The 20,391-nt window shown below is 41.7% G+C and overlaps 1 protein-coding gene across 3 annotated transcripts in view; it reads left to right on the top strand.

Annotated features, from left to right (window-relative positions):
- Positions 1-20,391, top strand: part of LOC106610024 (transmembrane protein 131-like) — a 125,000-nt gene that overhangs the window by 40,622 nt on the left and 63,987 nt on the right. For all 3 annotated transcript variants that reach the window (XM_014209132.3, XM_014209134.3, XM_014209131.3), the window contains exon 4: positions 17,322-17,393. In XM_014209132.3, coding sequence (XP_014064607.1) covers positions 17,322-17,393 — 72 coding nt within the window. The remainder of the gene's footprint in view (positions 1-17,321; positions 17,394-20,391) is intronic.

The raw sequence follows: 20,391 nt of genomic DNA, 5'->3' as shown, positions 1-20,391 counted from the left end.
CTAGGGGGCAGTATTGACACGGCTGGATAAAAAACGTACCCGATTAAATCTGGTTACTACTCCTGCCCAGTAACTAGAATATGCATATAATTATTGGCTTTGGATAGAAAACACCCTAAAGTTTTAAAACTGTTTGAATGGTGTCTGTGTGTATAACAGAACTCAAATGGCAGGTCAAAACCTGAGAAGATTCTGTACGGAAGTACCCTGTCTGACCATTTCTTGAACTTCTTTGCCGTCTCTATCAATTACAAAGGATCTCTGCTATAACGTGACACTTCCTACGGCTCACATGGTCTCTCAGAAGGCGGCAAAAAGCTGAATCGTGGCTTTGCAGGCTCTGGCTGAAACAAAGTAGCGCGTTTGGGTAGTGGCTGGTTACAGTACTGTGAGACTCAGGCTCATGCCCGCGTCGACCGAAAGCTTTCTTTTCCTTTGTCTGTTTACCTAAAAGGATATTCCCGGTCGGAATATTATCGCTTTTTTACGAGAAAAATGGCATAAAAATGGATTTTAAACAGCGGTTGACATGCTTCGAAGTACGGTAATGGAATATTTAGATTTTTTTTGTCACGAATTGCGCCATGCTCGTAACCCTGATTTACCATTTTGGATAGTTTCTGGAACGCACAAACAAAACGGCGCTATTTGGATATAACAATGGATTATTTGGGACCAAACCAACATTTGTTATTGAAGTAGCAGTCCTGGGAGTGCATTCTGACGAAGACAACAAAAGGTAATCAAACTTTTGTAATAGTAAATCTGATTTTGGTGAAGGCTAAACTTGCCGGGTGTCTAAATAGCTATCCCGTGATGGCTGGGCTATGTACTTAGAATATTGCAAAATGTGCTTTCACCAAAAAGCTATTTTAAAATCGGACATATCGAGTGCATAGAGGAGTTCTGTATCTATAATTCTTAAAATAATTTTTATGCTTTTTGTGAATGTTTATCGTGAGTAATTTAGTAAATTGTTAGTAAATTCCCCGGAAGTTTCTTGGGGGTATGCTACTTCTGAACGTCACATGCCAATGTAAAAAGCTGTTTTTTTATATAAATATGAACTTTATTGAACAAAACATGCATGTATTGTATAACATAATGTCCTAGGGTTGTCATCTGATGAAGATCATCAAAGGTTAGTGCTGCATTTAGCTGTGGTTTGGGTTTTTGTGACATTATATGCTAGCTTGAAAAATGGGTGTCTGATTATTTCTGGCTGGGTACTCTGCTGACATAATCTAATGTTTAGCTTTCGTTGTAAAGCCTTTTTGAAATCGGACAGTGTGGTTAGATTAACGAGAGTCTTGTCTTTAAATAGCTGTAAAATAGTCATATGTTTGAGAAATTGAAGTAATAGCATTTCTAAGGTATTTGAAAATCGCGCCACTGGATTAGACTGGCTGTTGCGTAGGTGGGACGAATTCGTCCCGCCTAGCCCAGAGAGGTTAAAATCCATTTTTATGCCATTTTTCTCGTAAAAAAGCGATAATATTCCGACCGGGAATCTCCTTTTAGGTAAACAGAGGAAAGAAAACAAAGCTTTCGGTCGACGCGGGCACAAGCCTGAGTCTCACAGTACTGTAACCAGCCACTACCCAAACGCGCTACTTTTTTTCAGCCAGAGCCGGCAAAGCCACGATTCAGCTTTTTGCCGCCTTCTGAGAGCCTATGGCAGCCGTAGGAAGTGTCACGTAACAGCAGAGATCCTTTGTAATGGATAGAGATGGCAAAGAAGGCCAAGAAATGGTCAGACAGGGTACTTCCTGTACAGAATCTTCTCAGGTTTTGACCTGCCATTTGAGTTCTGTTATACTCACAGACACCATTCAAACAGTTTTAGAAACTTTGGAGTGTTTTCTATCCAAAGCCAATAATTATATGCATATTCTAGTTACTGGGCAGGAGTAGTAACCAGATTAAATCGGGTACGTTTTTTATCCAGCCGTGTCAATACTGCCCCCTAGCCCTAACAGGTTAAGAAACATCCTGTAGTTCTGCGTTTTATTATTTGTACAAAGCGTACAAAACAAGACAAGTTTAACAAAAAATAAATTCATGAAAAAAAATTGCTCTCATGCTAAAAAAGGTTGGAGACACCTGCAATATGATATCTCGTCAAAAAATAATATCACGATATGTAACTGTCGATTTCCCCCGCACTACTTTCTACCCTTCATACCCCTGGCAAAACCATCACATTCAACATAATCTGTTTTACTCTGAAACCAGTGGAGCGTTGTGCAATAGGCCTAAACCTGTATTAATATGAGTACTAACCTCAATGGCAGCTAGCCTCACCCTTGTATGTGTGGTACTTTTGAGCGTTTGGGCAGGTAAAGACATCGCCCCTTTTTGCAGTTGGGTGTGTTTTTTTGCCCTGCTACAGCGAAGATGGTATTGAAGTGTCTGCATTTAGAATGCTGAGTCAGGCGCACGCACAGAAGCACTTAGCACTGACTAACGCATCGATTGCATTGATACACCAGAAGTACATTCATTTCCAACGGAACGCTGTGTTTGCCTTGCAGCGTTGCGTTGAAGACGCAGTTGCAGTGTGTTCTGTATGATGCATACATTAGATTTATCGAACGTATGCATCAATCTGTATGCATAGACGGCTTGATAGAAATGGTAGCAGAAGGTGAATGTTGAACCTTTGTTGCACACATATAGGGATGATGCTGCGTATCATTTTGCACTATAACAGTACCGGTGTGATCGAGGCGTAAACTAAGCCCCCTTCCTCTCGCCCGACCGGAGAGCGAGATCATTCCGTGGCTAAATCAATCATGTCCAATTCATGCCAAACGAAGCAGAAACACAGAAAAGTAACCACAATTGCTCCAAATAATGGGAAAATAAAGACAACGCGTACTTTAAATCTAATGGAGAGTGATTTTACGTTTTGAGCCGAGTAGTGGTGGTAATGTTATCTCATGAAAGGAATTGACTCGTCAGTCAAACCTGTGGTTTTCACTGCTGAAGAACAGTGTAATTTTTGTTTTGGCATGATAGTCACTACAGCTCAGAAGTGATCTAATGGCTTTCTCTGCATAGCAGCTGTTGCTATGAGTCCATTATGCTAAAGTGCTATCTGAACCGTTAGGCCTAGATGTATATAGAGCTGTATCAAACCCTTTTTTAGGATATGTGTGTGTATGTGCCTTCGCTTGCAAGAGTCTCCCTTTCCCTATTTATGCCCGCTCGTCTCTCTCCGTCTCTCTCGCTCCCCATCAGCGATGACCCAGTGTAAGGCTGGCAGATGAGGGGTGGGGGAGTGCTAATTTTCACACTTCCTACGGTTCCTGCACACACTCTCGTCTCTGCTCCTCTCCAGCTTCCCCGGAGCCAGCCAAGCCTCCAATTACTCACCATGACGCAAATAGACCCACCACCAGCAGACCGTCTGTGCGATATTTAGACCCACTAGCCAGAGGTTAACCCTTAAAATCTCAGTACAAATTGAGATGTTAAGGGTATAAAATTATTTAATTTGTTCTGCTGGTAGTTTTACCTTATCAAGCTATGCTGAAGTATCAACATTATTGAAATAAAACAATCATTGCTGTTTGTTGTCAGTGGCCAATTACGGCTATTCATTGCTATTCAACCTCAATATCTTTTGAATAGCCATTGGTTTCTCCCTTCCCACTTAACGTTGGCGGTGATGTCTTAATGATCCCAGTGACGGAGGTCTTAGACTAGAACAATAGGGGTTACTAGGATATCATGACATCGTCCCCCACCTTCTATTCTACAACCTCTCATCTCCTACAGCGGTTGGAAAAAAAGCTTTGTCTCACCATAATAACACATTGTATTGATGAGAACAGGAGGGAAGCTGAAAACTAGTGCTCTAGCCGGGCTTTCATATTGTAATGCACATTTTTGATAGCTTTGATTCGCCTGAGATATATTTAGAAGCTCTCTTTCTTCCCCTTCTCTTTCTCACCTCTTCTTTTAATTAGCTAGCACACAGCGCTAATCCCAGAGCTCTCCTCTCCCCTCCAGGCAGGTCATTGGAGCCGTGAAACAGACACCCAATCATTGCGCTCGCACAGATTAGGGAGTTGGATACAAAACGGTCGCCAACGGAATTAGCCAACTGCCACCGTCTCGAATTCTTATCTCTTGAGCTCCACTCTCTTCTCTTTGTATGAGAGTTAGTTCTGCTGTACGACCACAAATATCTTCAACTCAGTTTGTTTGAAGGGGTGTATGCGAGTTTTGCTATAGCGTTTTTTTCTTATTTGGCTATCAACATACATTACTGGATGTGTAGTTGCGTAGTGTAATTTTGGTAGATATTAAATTGAGCAGGTGTTTAGGACACTGTTTTGGCCTCAGACTTTTTCTGATTCAAAATATTTTGATATGCAACCTAATGCAGTGATTGTTATGAATTTTGGGTTGACGATTAGGCTTTTTTTAGATATTTTACTGTCAATGTTTTTTTTGTTCATTAGAGATTAATTTGCCTTTATCTTTATGTGCACTAATATTATATTTAGGCCTATGTATTAATCTAACAGTAAATGTAATGTCCTAAAAATAACTTTGCAATGTGTCGCGATGGCCGATGTGGAATTTTGCGCGCTCCGTATTTCAAAGCCATATCATATATCGTGATTATTAAACCGTGTGCTTTGAGCTCAAAGATCGTTGAGAAATAAAATGTATATCTACAGAAAGCTGATATCTTTAATGCCCGGAATTGCATTTTGAAATGTTATACAATCACGAGGGACACATGAGATTGTGAGGCTCGCTCATTACAGCAGCCGGCCCAAGCCAAGCAGGCAGGCAACAGCGGCAGGGTAGGCACTTTTATTACAGGAAGGATGATGCACTTTACTGTTTAACAAATCATGGTTTCATCTGCCCAAACAATAGGATGATTAAGTTATTTATTCCACCTTTATTTAACCAGGATGGCTAGTTGAGAACAAGTTCTCATTTGCAACTGCGACCTGGCCAAGATGAAGCACAGCAGTTCGACACATACAACAACACAGAGTTACACATGGAATGAACAAAACATACAGTCAATAATACAGTAGAACAGTGAGTGCAAATGAGGTAAGTTAAGGCAATAAATAGGCCATGGTGGCGAAGTAATTACAATATAGCAATTAAACACTGGAATGGTAGATGTGCAGAAGATGAATGTGCAAGTAGAGATACTGGGGTGCAAAGGAGTGAGATAAATAAATACAGTATGGGGATGAGGTAGGTAGATGGGCTGTTTACAGATGGGCTATGTACAGGTGCAGTGATCTGTGAGCTGCTCTGACAGCTGGTGCTTAACTTCTCTAGGGAAGGGGGCAGTATTTTGATGTCCGGATGAAAGGCGTGCCTGTAGTAAACTGCCTGCTACTCAGGCTCAGAAGGTAGGATATGCATATTATTAGTAGATCTGGATAGAAAACACTCTGAAGTTTCTAAAACGGTTTGAATGATGTCTGTGAGTATAACAGAACTCATATGGCAGGCAAAAATCTGAGAAAAATCCAACCAGGAAGTGTGGAAATCTGAGGTTTGTAGTTTTTCAAGTGATTGCCTATACAGTATACATTGACTTAGAGTTCATTTTGCACTTCCTAAGGCTTCCACTAGATGTCAACAGTCTTTAGAACGTTGTTTCATGCTTCTACTGTGAATAGGGGGAGAACAAGAACTCCTGGAAGTAGATGAGTGAGAAAATGACATGAGCTCAGTGGCGCGCATTCCCGTGAGAGTTAGCTGTGTTCCTTTTCTTTTTTGAAGACAAAAGAATCGTCCGGTTGGAATATTATGGAAGATTTATGATAAAAACATCCTAAAGATTGATGCTCTCGTTGTGACATTTTGCGTGCTCTTCCTGCATTTGGAGTAGTGGACTAAACGCGCAAACAAAGGAGGTATTTGGACATAAATTATGGACTTTATCGAACAAAACAAACATTTATTGTGGAACTGGGGTTTCTGGGAGTGCATTCCGATGAAGATCATCAAAGGTAAGTGAATTTTATTTATAATGTAATTTTTGTAATTTCTGTTGACTCCAAAATGGCGGGTTTCTCTATGGCTTGTTTTGATATCTGAGTGCTGTACTCAGATTATTGCAAAATTTGCTTTCGCGAAATCTGACACAGTGGTTGCATTAAGGAGAAGTGTATCTATAATTCTTTGAATAACTGTTGAATAATTTATCAACGTTTATGATAAGTATTTCTGTAAATTGATGTGCTCATTCACCGGAAGTTTTGGGAGGCAAAAACATTTCTTAACATTACAAGCCAATGTAAAAGTTTTTTTTTATATATAAATATGAACTTTATTAGGCAAAACATACATGTATTGTGTAACATGAAGCCTATGAGTGCCATCTGATGAAGATCATCAAAGGTTAGTGATTAATGTTAGCTGTATTTCTGGTTTTTGTTACGCCTCTCCTTGCTTGGAACATGGCTGTGTGGTTTTTTCTTGTCTCGGCGCTGTCCTAACATAATCTAATGTTATGCTTTCGCCGTAAAGCCTTTCTGAAATCGGACAATGTCTTTGAATTAACGAGAAGTGTATGTTTGAAAATTTGAATTATGAGATTTTTGTTGTTTTGAATTTACCGCCCTGCTATTTCTCTGGCTGTTGGCAGTGTGTCCCGCGGGTGGGATGCTAGCGTCCCACATACCCCAGAGAGGTTAAAGCTAGTGAGGGAGATATGAGTCTCCAGCTTCAGAGATTTTTGCAGTTCGTTCCAGTCATTGGCAGCAGAGAACTGGAAGGAAAGGCAGCCAAAGGAGGAATTGACTTTGGGGGTGACCAGTGAGATATACCTGCTGGAGCGCATGCTACGAGTGGGTGCTGCTATGGTGACCAGTGAGCTGAGATAAGGCGGGGCTTTACCTAGCAGAGACTTGTAGATAACCTGTAGCCAGTGGGTTTGGCGATGAGTATGAAGCGAGGGCCAACCAACGAGAGCGTACAGGTCGCAATGGTGGGTAGTGTATGGGGCTTTGGTGACAAAACGGATGGCACTGTGATAGATTGCATCCAGTTTGTTGAGTAGAGTGTTGGAGGCTATTTTATAGATGACATCACCGAAGTCGAGGATTGGTAGGGTGGTCAGTTTTACGAGGGTGTGTTTGGCAGCATGAGTGAAGGATGCTTTGTTGCGATATAGGAAGCCGATTCTAGATTTAATTTTGGATTGGAGATGCTTAATGTGAGTCTGGAAGGAGAGTTTACAGTCTAACCAGACACCCAGGCATTTGTAGTTATCCACGTATTTTAAGTCAGAGCTGTCCAGAGTAGTGATGCTGGACGGGCGAGCAGGTGCGGGCAGTGATCGATTGAATAGCATGCATTTAGTTTTACCTGCGTTTAAGAGCTAGTTAGAGGCCACGGAAGGAGAGTTGAATGGCATTGAAGCTCGTCTGAAGGTTAGTTAACACAGTGTCCAAAGAGGGGCCAGAAGTATACAGAATGGTGTCGTCTGCGTTGAGGTGGATCAGAGAATCACCAGCAGCAAGTGCAACATCATTGATGTATACAGAGAAGAGAGTCGGCCCGAGAATTGAACCCTGTGGCACACCCATAGACTGCCAGAGGTTCGGACAACAGGCCCTCCGATTTGACACACTGAACTCTATCAGAGAAGTAGTTGGTAAACCAGGCGAGGCAATCATTTGAGAAACCAAGGCTGTCGAGTCTGCCAATAAGAATGTGGTGATTGACAGAGTCGAAAGCCTTGGCCAGGTCGATGAATACAGCTGCACAGTAATGTCTCTTATCGATGGCGGTTATGATGACGTTTAAGACCTTGAGCGTGGCTGATGTGCACCCATGATCAGCTCTGAAACCAGATTGCATAGCGGAGAAGGTATGGTGGGATTTGAAATCGTCGGTAATCTGTTTGTTAACTTGGCTTTCGAAGACCTTAGGAAGACAGGTAGTATAGATATAGGTCTGTAGCAGTTTGGGTCTAGAGTGTCACCCCCTTTGAAGAGGGGGATGACCGCAGCAGCTTTCCAATCTTTGGGAATCTCAGACGATACGAAAGAGAGGTTGAACAGGCTAGTAATAGAGGTTGCAACAATTTCGGCAGATCATTTTAGAAAGAGAGGGTCCAGATTGTCTTGCCCGGCTGATTTGTATGGGTCCAGATTTTGCAGCTCTTTCAGAACAGGTGATCAGATGGAATGTGCAGCTCACACCAGTGCAACCAATAAAAATGTTAACTTGCACAGCTAAATCCAAAGGTTACAAAATGCAACTAAATGGTCTCAATCTGGACATCTGACAGATACAGGTTTTGTGAATGTGTTTGACTGGGTACATCTCTGGCTGTAGAGGAAACCAAATGACAAATCGTTTCAGTTTATTCTTATAATGCACCACACGGGTCGGAACATTAAACACTGAACAGGGTTCCGAGTTTATCCGTCAGAACAGGGTTAGCATGGTCGTGTTCATTAGGCACCAAACATAAGAAACGGGCTAAAACGGGGAGGGACTTCCTGGGCTTGTCCAACAAGAAACGGTCAATATCGTTTTCTGTTGCAAAACATTTTCAAACGTTTTCCGTTGCGTGCCCTAGTGAATACAACCCATGTCAGAAGAGACCTTCCTGTATGTAAAGTCTGTTCCCCGTCAACTGTCTGCGCTGTGACGAAATCTGTTTGGGCCAGATTAGGCCGGGAGGGCAGAGCGAAACAGTGGGCCCCGCAATATTCAAATTAACCCCAACCTGTTGAAACCCGTACAGGTAATACACTCTCTCTCTCTCCGTCTCGCTCTCTCTCAGGGAGATGCTTTTTAGGCTCATTACTGTTTTTGTGACACAAGGAGATTTTGGTTGACTTAAGTTAAAACACTAAACAAAAATATAAACGCTACATGTAAAGTGTTTAGTTCCATGTTTCATGAGCTGAAATAAAATATCCCTTAAATGTTCCATACGCACAAAAAGCGTATTTTTCTCAAATGTTATGCACAAGTTTGTTTACATCCCTGTTAGTGAGCATTTCTCCTTTGCCAAAATAATCCATACACCTGATGTGTGGCATATCTTGAAAATGATTAAACAGCATGATCATTACAAAGGTGCACCTTGTGCTGGGGGCAATAAAAGGCCAGTCTATAAAGTGCTGTTTTGTCGGACAACACAATGCCACAAATATCTCAAGTTTTAAGGGAGCGTGCAATTGTCATACTGACTGCAGGAACGTCCACCAGAGATGTTGCCAGATAATTGAATGTTCATTTCTTTACTACAAGCTGCCTCCAATGTCGTTTTAGAGAATTTGGCAGTATGTCCAACCATGCTTCAGAACCGCAGACCACATGTATGGCGTCACATGGCCAAGCGATTTGCTGATGTCAACATTGAACAAAGTGCCCCATGGTGACGGTGGGGTTATGGTATGGGAAGGCATAAGCTACGGACAACGAACACAATTGTATTTTATCGATGGCAATTTGAATACACAAAATACCCTGACGAGATCCTGAGGCCCATTTTTTTTTTTAAGGTGTCTGTGACCAACAGATGCATATCTGTATTCCCAGTAATGTGAAATCCATAGATTAGGGCCAAATTAATTAATTTCAATTGACTGATTTTCCTCATATGAACTGTAACTCAGTAAAATCAATGAAATTGTTGCATGTTGCGTTTTTATATTGAGCAACAGTTTCACACTGTCCATGTGAACATGTAGATGCCATACATTTACCTCAATATCTGAAGAGATCTGTGGTTTTGGGTTACGTAAGAGCCTTGTCTTTTCAGGCACATTCTGTCCGTGGTGCATTTCAGGTGTTGGCAGCCTAACCGTTTTCTCCCCAAAACTCTTCATTCCCACGAATGTCTCTTCCTTCTAGTCAAATTGCAGATTATGTGAAAATGGAGATGGCTGATCTTTCTTGTTACGCCAGATGACCGATTTAATTGTTGTAACCTTCAACGCCATGAAAATCCTGCAACAATTCTTCCTGCTTTGTAAAACATGTCTCAGCAAAGACTGTACTTGTCAGACACTCCCCTATAGCAGCCATCTATAAGCCTAGATCATAAGGGCTGGAAGCCACCAGCTGCTCTCTGTTTCCTCTTTCATACATGTAACTTAGGTACATTTGTGTTATGTCGATTGCACATTGTTCTCAATTCTCATAAAGCTTCAACATGAGATCCTGATCAGATCACATTCTGGACATGTTAAAGACCACCTTGAAGGGTTATTAACAATGTAGCCTATTTTGTCATACCAAAAACGTGCAAGTCCTGGTTGTGTTGTTTTCGAGCATTGACTTGTACCTTGTTGTAGCTACATCCATAGCCTACATGTGGCTTGATGTCAATGTAGCTGTTGATGCCATAAGCTAGTTGTGAGAGGGTTAACTTTATGGCAGTATATAGATTTCATCATTTTGATTTCATCTCTAGGATCAGGCTGACAAAGTGAATGGCCTTGGACTGTGCTAGGCTATATATTTTTTACATTGGCTGTGGCAAGCCTCCTGACTCACTGGGTACTCATCAGTCAGTGTTTTTTTTTAGGAATGTAGCTTGCGTAAGACATCGCCTGTCTCACTTTGGAGCAGGGTTTTGTTTCGGGAAATGTGGCGCCAGACATTTGACCGGCAACATTTTAATTTACCGGACATTTCAGAAATGTGCCGGCCTTGCGCTATTGCGCAATATGACAGATTTTCCACTCAAAGGCTCTGTATCTGTATGCTGTACGCGTGTGATATGACAGCCTACATAATGAATATACTGTACACACGCACCAATTTAATTCCAATAAATGATACTAATTAACCTATATACCGATAAGAATGACCAGTCAAATGTATTTCCATTAATGAATTGGCTATAAAGCATTATTTGTAATGGGATTTTTTTATTCTTCTCCTGGACAATTGGCCGGCTGCAGTTTTATTGATTGGCCTTTCAAAAAAATTTACGGACAAAAGCCTGCTATTACCGGCTAACGGTAATTATCTACCTCAGATCAGCCATCTTGTTTGTGTTTATAAATCAGTGGTGTTTGTGTGTGAACTGATTAGGCCTGTGTATTTCTTAGGCTTTTCCTTCCAAATGCTTTTAGACAATTGTCACAAGCCACATGCCAGCAGTGTCCGACATCCACTGCAAACAGCCTCTCTTTTTCCAAGCCCTTCATGTACTTAATGCCCTGTGACCACAGCATGAACTTTCTCCCCTTCACCTTCACCTCTCCCTCCTCCCTTCCTCTCCCATTGTCTTTTTATACCTCTACACAACACACCACATTGCAGGCCAGCGATGCCGATCCCTAGGATGCTATAAGCGGCGGTAGCAGTTGGCTGGCGGTGACTGGTATGAGAAGCTGTTAATAATGTGAATAACCACCCCTAGCCTGAATATATTCATGGCCTATTTTATTCTCTCCGTTAATGACTGGGGGAAGCTGCCAGTGTACAATGCCTTTCAACTCGTAACCACCCGCAAAGTGTCTGTTTTGAACTAAATTCAGAACCTGTGCAGGTGGGTTAGCGTGCTTCATGGATTGTATATGTTCAGTCTCTTTTTTTATTTGATTTTTTCTTGGAAAATTGTGTGTCAGACCATTTGAAGAATTAAGACATTTTAACCTACAAGTCTTTTTTGAACATGAGTCTGGAGTAGGCCAAGGGTTGTATGGCAAAAGATGCATATTATAATAATTTCAATGTTTATCATGATAGTGATATGAAGTGCGATAGATTGGATTCTATTGGAAACATTTAGTTTATATAGCTTCCATTCAAAACAATTTTATCTCATTAGGAGCTTATACTGTTGGCATCCATCATCATTAGCAGAGTTGGGGTCAGTACCATTAGAATTCCAATCAGTTCAGAAAGTAAACCAAATACCTATTCCAAATGTTCCTCATTGTATGACACCACACGATATATCGCTCATCCCTGCAGGAAGTTGGGCCCAGTGTAGCCTGTTACTCAGTGAGGGACAGTGCAGGACACCAGAACTGAAAGGACAGCAAGCAGTGCTTCAGGTCTGCTTTATGAGATGAGTCACCTAAACAGGCCCTACCCAAAAGGACATACAATTCATCAATCATTCTGCGGTCCAGAACATTCGCTATGTCTGTACACGCTGTACAATCCAGTAAGTCCCCAGTAGTAGCCATCCACTGTGCCTCTTTCAACTCTCTCTCCCACCCCTCCCTGGGTATATGAGGCGGGATCCCAGTTGTTGAAAGCTTGGACAGGAAACTGACAATCTGGAACTGATGGAGAGAGCTCGCCAGCTTCCAGCTTACCCTCGCCATCCAGCATGTTATCCATCCCGAAGTGTGAAAACATGGCTTCTTCAATGTGTTGATTTGATTCGGATCACCCAGGGAGGTGTGTGTGTGTGTGTGTGTGTGTGTGTGTGTGTGTGTGTGTGTGTGTGTGTGTGTGTGTGTGTGTGTGTGTGTGTGTGTGTGTGTGTGTGTGTGTGTGTGTGTGTGTGTGTGTGTGTGTGTGTGTGTGTGTGTGTGTGGGGTAGTCTTTCAGCCCAGGTGTTGTGTTTTGAGTTTCCATGTGTGTTCTGGTGATGTTAGTGGGAGTTGATGTATACTTGGGTCTGTTCTTACTGGATGATGATTGGAGTTGATGTTGATGACACGCTTAAAACCCAGAGCTCCCTTTTCTGACTTCAGCATACTTGAGCATGCCAACTTCATGTATCATTGTGAACCCCTCAATCTACACCTATATTGTTAAAGCTAGTTAGGGTTCCATCTCTGTCTCTGCTGTCAACTCACTGAACAGCTGTGTCAGCCCTCTGTCAACAGGGCCAGATCAGGCTCTCCTCCTCACACACTGCAGCTGCCGGCTCCCTGCTGTGCAGACCTCCGTCACAGTGCTCATTAGAATGGGACGTCACACACACACAAACACACACACACACGGCCACCACGAACAACACACTGGTCGCAGCAGGGTGGCAGAAGTGACCTCATACTAGCCGTCATATAGTGTGTCATTGAGAGAGAAAGCACAAGTTCACTTGTTGATTTTTGGTGAGAGTGGATGTGAGAGAGTAAGGGATAGGGTGTGTGTGCATGTGTACTAATTGAGTTCCCATTACAATATGTTATAGTCTGTGTGTGGGTTTCTTTTTTAAAACTCTACCTCTATCTGATATCTTCTTTTTCATCATAACCACTCGTCTCTATTTGTGTAACAAAGCCGTTTTTAGAGCACAAACCTGACCGTCGGTCGCAGGTGACAAGACAATGTAACCCACTCAGTCTCAGGTAGATGGAGTAGGGTGAATGTGCCCTAAACACTGATCTTGGGTCAGTTAAACATTTTCCCCACGAATGGTTAAGGCTAGGATTGGGGGATGGAAAGCTGATCCTAGATCTGTACCTAGGGGGAAACTTCATCCTGGAGCCAGATGGATGTTGCCATGGTCTCAGACAGACTAGCCTAACTGATGTACATGGAATTGTCAATGTACCAGCCCGCTCACTTATAGCCCAGGGCCCAGTGTTTCTCAATACTGGTCCTGGTGACCCAACGGGGTGCACAATGCACATTTTTGGTTTTGCCCTGGCAATAACACACCACACTAACCTACCTGATCCCACTTTATCAACTCATCATCAAGCCATGTGATTAGTGGAATCAGGTGTGTGCACCCATTTGGTTTCCCAGTAGGGCTGGGAATTGCCAGGGACCTGTATTGCGATGCTCATGATTCTATATGTATTGCAAGTTGATATTTAGATTGTATTGTGATTCGATGTTCCAAACAATATTGATCACTGCTTCAGAGAAACGAGAGAGCATAGGAAAACAAGTTTTGATCAGATAAAATTGCTGGAAAAAAATTAGCTCCCTATTTAACCTTTTTCACACGTACCAACAAAAGGGTTTGATCATTCTACAGCGTATGCTTAAACCGGCTTATTTAGAACACAACAGTCAGCATTTGAGCTAGCCACACAGTTTTTTTCACAGAAATATTTTACAAAGTTATGTCCTGAATGTGACCAGTTTATTTTTGAATGCAATGTTCAGACACTCACAGAAATAGCACAGCATACACAATCATCCAAACCGGAAAATGTAGGCTACATTAGTCCTAGCGCTTACTAAGGAAAGATTGACGTAACACAAGCGGTCATATTTAGAGAACTTTTGGCTGACAGAAACCACAATATGAATGAGCTAATAGCAATTACTATTTATAATTCATCACATCACAGGTGAGCTCAAAGCTGATCAAAATAATTGAGTAAAACACTTTCTAGAAATCAAAAGTAATCCGGCGATGGGTAGTTTGTGCGCACCTCCATTATTTTTTTCCCCCGCATCAACCAAAGATAAGAGGAGATGATGACTTTGGCCTGTTTGTTGTATGCATGTTCGGGGGGGGGGGTTGTCTATGATCATTCACTTCCCTTCATTCACTTCCGGAAGTTTACTCAAAGATTAGTGAACGATTACTTCACCTCATTATAACATCTTTGCTCTGACAGACGTTTACGTGACACCCAGAATGCATTGTATAATGCACTCACACCTGCCTGCTGCCATTCCTGAGCAAGCTCTGTACTGGTGGTGCCCCGATCCTGCAGCTGAATCAACTTTAGGAGACGGTCCTGGCTCTTGCTGGACTTCCTTGGGCGCCCTGAAGCCTTCTTCACAACAATTGAACTGCTCTCCTTGAAGTTCTTGATGATCCGATAAATGGTTGATTTAGGTGCAATCTTACTGGCAGCAATATCCTTGCCTGTGAAGCCCTTTTTGTGCAAAGCAATGATGACGGCACGTGTTTCCTTGCAGGTAACCATGGTTGACAGAGGAAGAACAATGATTCCAAGCACCACCCTCCTTTTGAAGCTTCCATTCTGTTATTCAAACTCAATCAGCATGACAGAGTGATCTCCAGCCTTGTCCTCGTCAACACTCACACCTGTGTTAACGAGAGAATCACTGACATGATGTCAGCTGGTCCTTTTGTGGCAGGGCTGAAATGGAGTGGAAATGTTTTTGGGGGATTCAGTTTATTTGCATGGCAAAGAGGTACTTTGCAATTAATTGCAATTCGTCTGATCACTCTTCATAACATTCTGGAGTATATGCAAATTGCCATCATACAAACTGAGGCAGCAGACTTTGAATATTAATATTTGTATTATTCTCAACTTTTGGCCACGACTGTACACAGCTCGAGCAAGACATTCATCAGCATTTCTCTGACTACGTTCCTCCATTGAGTAAAATAAAACCTTCTGATTCCAGGAGGACCATGAGTGTTTGCTATCGATAAGGTGTCTGATTCATCATTTTCACCTCGAATAGAAGTAGAGGGACTTTTGTCAGAGGTTGCCTGTTGTGAACGCTGAGGGAACTTTATGCACTTGGCCAGATGATTCTGTATCTTTGTTGCATTCTTCACATATGATTTGGCACAGTATTTGCAAATGTACACAGCTTTTCCTTTTACATTGGCTGCTGTGAAATGTCTCCACACATCAGATGGTGCCCGTGGCATTTTCCTGTAAAGATTAGAAAAATGTGTAAAAAACAAACAAATACAATTCCATGTACAGATAAGTAGTTAAGCAGTTAGATTAAACAACTCATATGTAAGATAAATGTTTTAAAATGAAACATGTATGGAAAAAGGTGAATTAATAGTCCTCAGTTAGCAGGCTCAAGCAAGCTAAAACCCAGATGATAGCAAGAACTAACTAGCAAAAATGGTTAACAAGTTAGAAATGATTTAAACACACTTTGCTGTAGGCTACTATTTGCTAGTTAACAAAAAAATCATGTATGTTATAAAATATATTCACCCCACCCAGTATTGTAATCAAAACTTACCAGAAAGCATGTAGTCCTTGGCTCAGACAGTGTAGTAGTGTGGGCTCAATAGCATCTCATTAGTGTGCAAGATCTTGAGAATCTGCTGTACATGTGATGGAAGAGTGCACTGTGTATGCAGAGGGTTGCAATTCCATTGAATTGGGGATAGTTTAACCAAAGTATGCCACAAGACCTAGAATTGCCTTATGTGTATCCCACAAAAAGGTTCACTGTTCTAAAACTAACTTTTTTGATGAGTTTAAGCCAAATTCCCCCAGTTTAACTTCCCATGGAAAATGTATGGAAAAATGTCAGAAATTTACCGGAAAGTTTCAGACCCTTTGCATGCATACATACATACATACATACATACATACATACATACATACATACATACATACTGTATGTTACAGTAGAAACAACAACACGGTATACAGAAAATAAGGCACTTACTTTGATAGCAACGTACATATGTCCAAAGTTATTATTTGTAAGGAAAACAACAATGCGAGCACCAGTCAGAAAATGTGCCAGTTATTGCAACTCCTCAAATGTCCTCATAATTGATGTGCGGAAGAAATGGGGTAGGGCTGTCCTCGAAGAGGTACATTTGTCCAGCTTAAACATAAATTGTTCACAACACTGAAATTGACTACTTCTGTGTGAATTTATGAGGAGGCGGATCACACTTCAATTCAAACTGTTGTTAGAAAATAATTGGAAATTGACAAGTTGAAACAGCCTGTAGACAATTAGCAGGCAGCGCGTGTTAACTGTCCTGTTGCATAACAATCACATTAGAGATATTTGGAATAAGCTATGAAGGAAAAATAATGGTGTTTTTGTGTAGGGACAGCAAACTAGCGGAAAAATAATATTGCGACATCATCAATACGATATATTGTCAAATATAATATATGTAACTATCGATTTATGTTTGATAAATAAGATACATAACGAATATACTATACACCTGCCAATTTTACAACATTGAAGTCTCCTTGACAACATTGGATTCACACCTCTGATAGTTTAGAGTTTCAGATATGAAACTGAAGGAGATGTGTGTGATATCTGTCGTCCGAGAGCTATTTTTATTGAGCTCAGAATTAGAAACGACCACTTTCTGTTGTAAAGGTGTCACTGGCGATTAGCTTCGTTGTTTTGCAGCGTGCATCGACGCTCACCTGTAGTGCAATGCAGGGGCATGTTCATTACGGCAACGAAAAACGTTCTAAAACGTTTTGCAACGGACAAAAAAGTGCATATCTATTTTTTTTTAATGAGTAGCACGCTCAAGTGTCTCACAGAGGAGTCTAAATTTCGCCACCACTCTGGCTGCATTGTTAGGTTGGAGAGTCAACGTTTCGCTCAAGCGCTCACTTGTTTCGAATGATAAGGTCCCATTGGAACGCATTGAGTTGATAGGTGTACGTGTACATAAATGTGTTCTTCTCTTTTTGTCTTTCTTTCACCAGCTCCTCGTTCTACGTGCCGGAGAATGGAAGGCCGCTGCGCTTCCAGCCGCCATCGCTGGAGTTTGGGACACAGTGAGTTTTTCTCTCACTTCCTGGTTTCATAGAAAAGGATTCATAAACATAAGCCAATGTAAAGACATTGATAAATCCTGTGTTTGGAACTACTATAACGAACCACCTCATTTTAGACGTACACATGGGTGCAAAAGACACCGACTCCAAATCACAATCCGATAGTTATAAGAGTAATGTGGAAAAGGCATTTAGAATAGCATCGTATGACAAAATCAACAAAATATCTGTAACCTTTACCTAACCTTGTCTGGATTATGTCACCGGAAGCCCCCAAGAAGAAGCACAGCTATAGAAAGTGATGATAAAAAGCCGTACAAGTGGAAAAGCTCTCTATAAAGCGGAGGGGCCTTTTAAATGCAGAGGAAGCCAAAGGTACGGACAGGCGACGACCGTGAGCAGCTCAGCTCTCTTCCCATCAGCACGAGACTGAATAAGAGAGATGGTCAGACCCAAGGGGAAAGGTTTAGAACTCTGCTGTTTGCCTCCTTGCTCCCAAAACAACCACCAGAATAGCGAGACTCTTTGTTGTGCATTGACGGCCGTCCCCACTGCTACTATTTGCAGCTGAAAAAAGTTATCCTATGACATATTTATTCATTCTTTTGAGCCATATTAAAAAAAATTCCCCCCAAGGTCTACTTTTATTTTCCATTTCATTTTCTTTATCTATTGGTCCAAGTATCTCAAGATATCTATTCGTTAATTAGTTATGTTTCTAAATCTGAGAAATACCCCATTCCCAACCTTTCGGTGTAGATTATAATGAATCCAACAAACTAGGAAACACTAGGTCTGACCTAGGATGTATCCTCGTCCATACCTTATTGCTACAGACAACGGTTGCTACATGACTGAAGCGTTTAAACATTTAAATCCCATGCCCTTGTTTTGCGACAGTGGTATCAAGCAAAGCAGGCATAACATAACACAAGCACACCAGCGCAAGGTGTTAAACTCAACCTCATCCCTGCCCACTAGCCTTGCTAGCCTCTCGCTAACTAGGCTAACCCAACGGCCCAGTCATTTCAGCAATGGCAATATACAGTGTTGATATGCAACGTTAGCACACCCTCCTCTCTCCGTTTGCCAGGCAGTGCAGAGGGACCCAGGCATGCCCAGAGAGACCCTTATTGACTGAAGTTTTGTCCCAAATGTCACCCTCTTCCCTATATAGTGCACTACTTTGATCATAGCCCAATGGCATCCTATTCCTTATATAATGCACTACTTTTACCAGAGCCATATGGACACACTATTCACTATGTGTAGTGCACTACTTTCACAGTATTTACTGTCATCCCGTTGTTTAAACACACAACAAACCCCCTGTCCCCACTACAATGCAGGTCCCCAGTCATGTGTTATGAGTGGATAGGACAGGCAGTAGCTTCGCATAAAGTGGATGGAATTTGTGTCATTGCTATCAGCATTGATTTGAGGAAACGTAGAGTATATAAAATGTATGTATTATAAAATAGGCTAAGACACATCTACAGTTGAAGTCAGACGTTTATATACAACTGAGCCAAATACATTTCAACTCAGTTTTTCACAATTCCTGACATTTAATCCTAGTAAATAAACCTGTTTTAGGTAATTTAGGATCACCACTTTATTTTAAGATTGTGGAAAGTCAGAATAATAGTAGGGAGAATGATTTATTTCAGCTTTTATTTCTTTGATCACATTCCCAGTGGGTCAGAAGTTTACATACACTCAATTAGTATTTTGTAGCATTGCCTTTAAATTGTTTAATTTGGGTCCAACGTTTCGGGTAGCCTTCCACAAGCTTCCCACAATAAGTTGGGTGAATTTTGTCCCATTCCTCCTGACAGAGCTGGTGTAACTGAGTCAGGTTTGTAGGCCTTGTTGCTCGCACACGCTTTTTCAGTTCTGCCCACCAATTTTCTATAGGATTGAGGTCAGGGCTTTGTGATGGCCACTCCAATACCTTGACTTTGTTGTCCTTAAGCCATTTTGCCACAACTTTGGAAGTATGCTTGGGGTCATTGTCCATTTGGAAGACCCATTTGCGACCAAGCTTTAACATCCTGACTGATGTCTTGAGATTTTGCTTCAATATATCCACATAATTGTCCCTACTCATGATGCCATCTATTTTGTGAAGTGCTCCAGTCCCTCCTGCAGCAAGGCACCCCCACAACATGATGCTGCCACCCCCGTGCTTCAGGGTTGGGATGGTGTTCTTTGGCTTGCAAGCCTCCCTCCTTTTCTTCCAAACATAACAATGGTAATTATGGCCAAACAGTTCTATTTTTGTTTCATGAGACCAGAGGAGATTTCTCCAAAAAGTACGATCTTTGTCCCCATGTGCACTTGCAAACCGTAGTCTGGCTTTTTTATGGCGGTTTTGGAGCAGTGGCTTCTAACTTGCTGACAGGACTTTCAGGTTATGTCGATATAGGACTTGTTTTACTGTGAATATAGATACTTTTGTACCTGTTTCCTCCAGCATCTTCACAAGGTCCTTTGCTGTTGTTCTGGGATTGATTTGCACTTTTAGCACCAAAGTACGTTCATCTCTAGGAGACAGAACGTGTCTCCTTCCTGAGCGGTATGATGGCTGCGTGGTCCCATGGTGTTTATAGGGGCGTACTATTGTCTGTACAGATGAACGTGGTACCTTCAGGCATTTGGAAATTGCTCCCAAGGATGAACCAAACTAGCAGAGGTCTGCCATTTTTTTTCTGAGGTCTTGGCTGATTTTCTTTTGATTTTCCCATGATGTCAAGCAAAGAGGCACTGAGTTTGAAGGTAGGCCTTGAAATACATCCACAGGTACACCTCCAATTGACTCAAATGTGAATTAGCCTATCAGAAGCTTCTAAAGCCATGACATAATTTTCTGGAATTTTCCAAGCTTTTTAAAGACATAGTCAACTTAGTGTATGTAATCTTCTGACCCACTGGACTTGTGATACAGTGATTTATGAGTGAAATAATCTGTCTGTAAACAATTGTTGGAAAGATTACT

The sequence above is a fragment of the Salmo salar genome, chromosome 08 (genome assembly GCF_965601325.2).
Source record: "Salmo salar chromosome 08, fSalSal1, whole genome shotgun sequence".
Taxonomy (NCBI): Eukaryota; Metazoa; Chordata; class Actinopteri; order Salmoniformes; family Salmonidae; genus Salmo; species Salmo salar.
The sequence above is the reverse complement of the archived record's forward strand: the minus strand, read 5'-3'. Positions and strand labels throughout refer to the sequence as shown.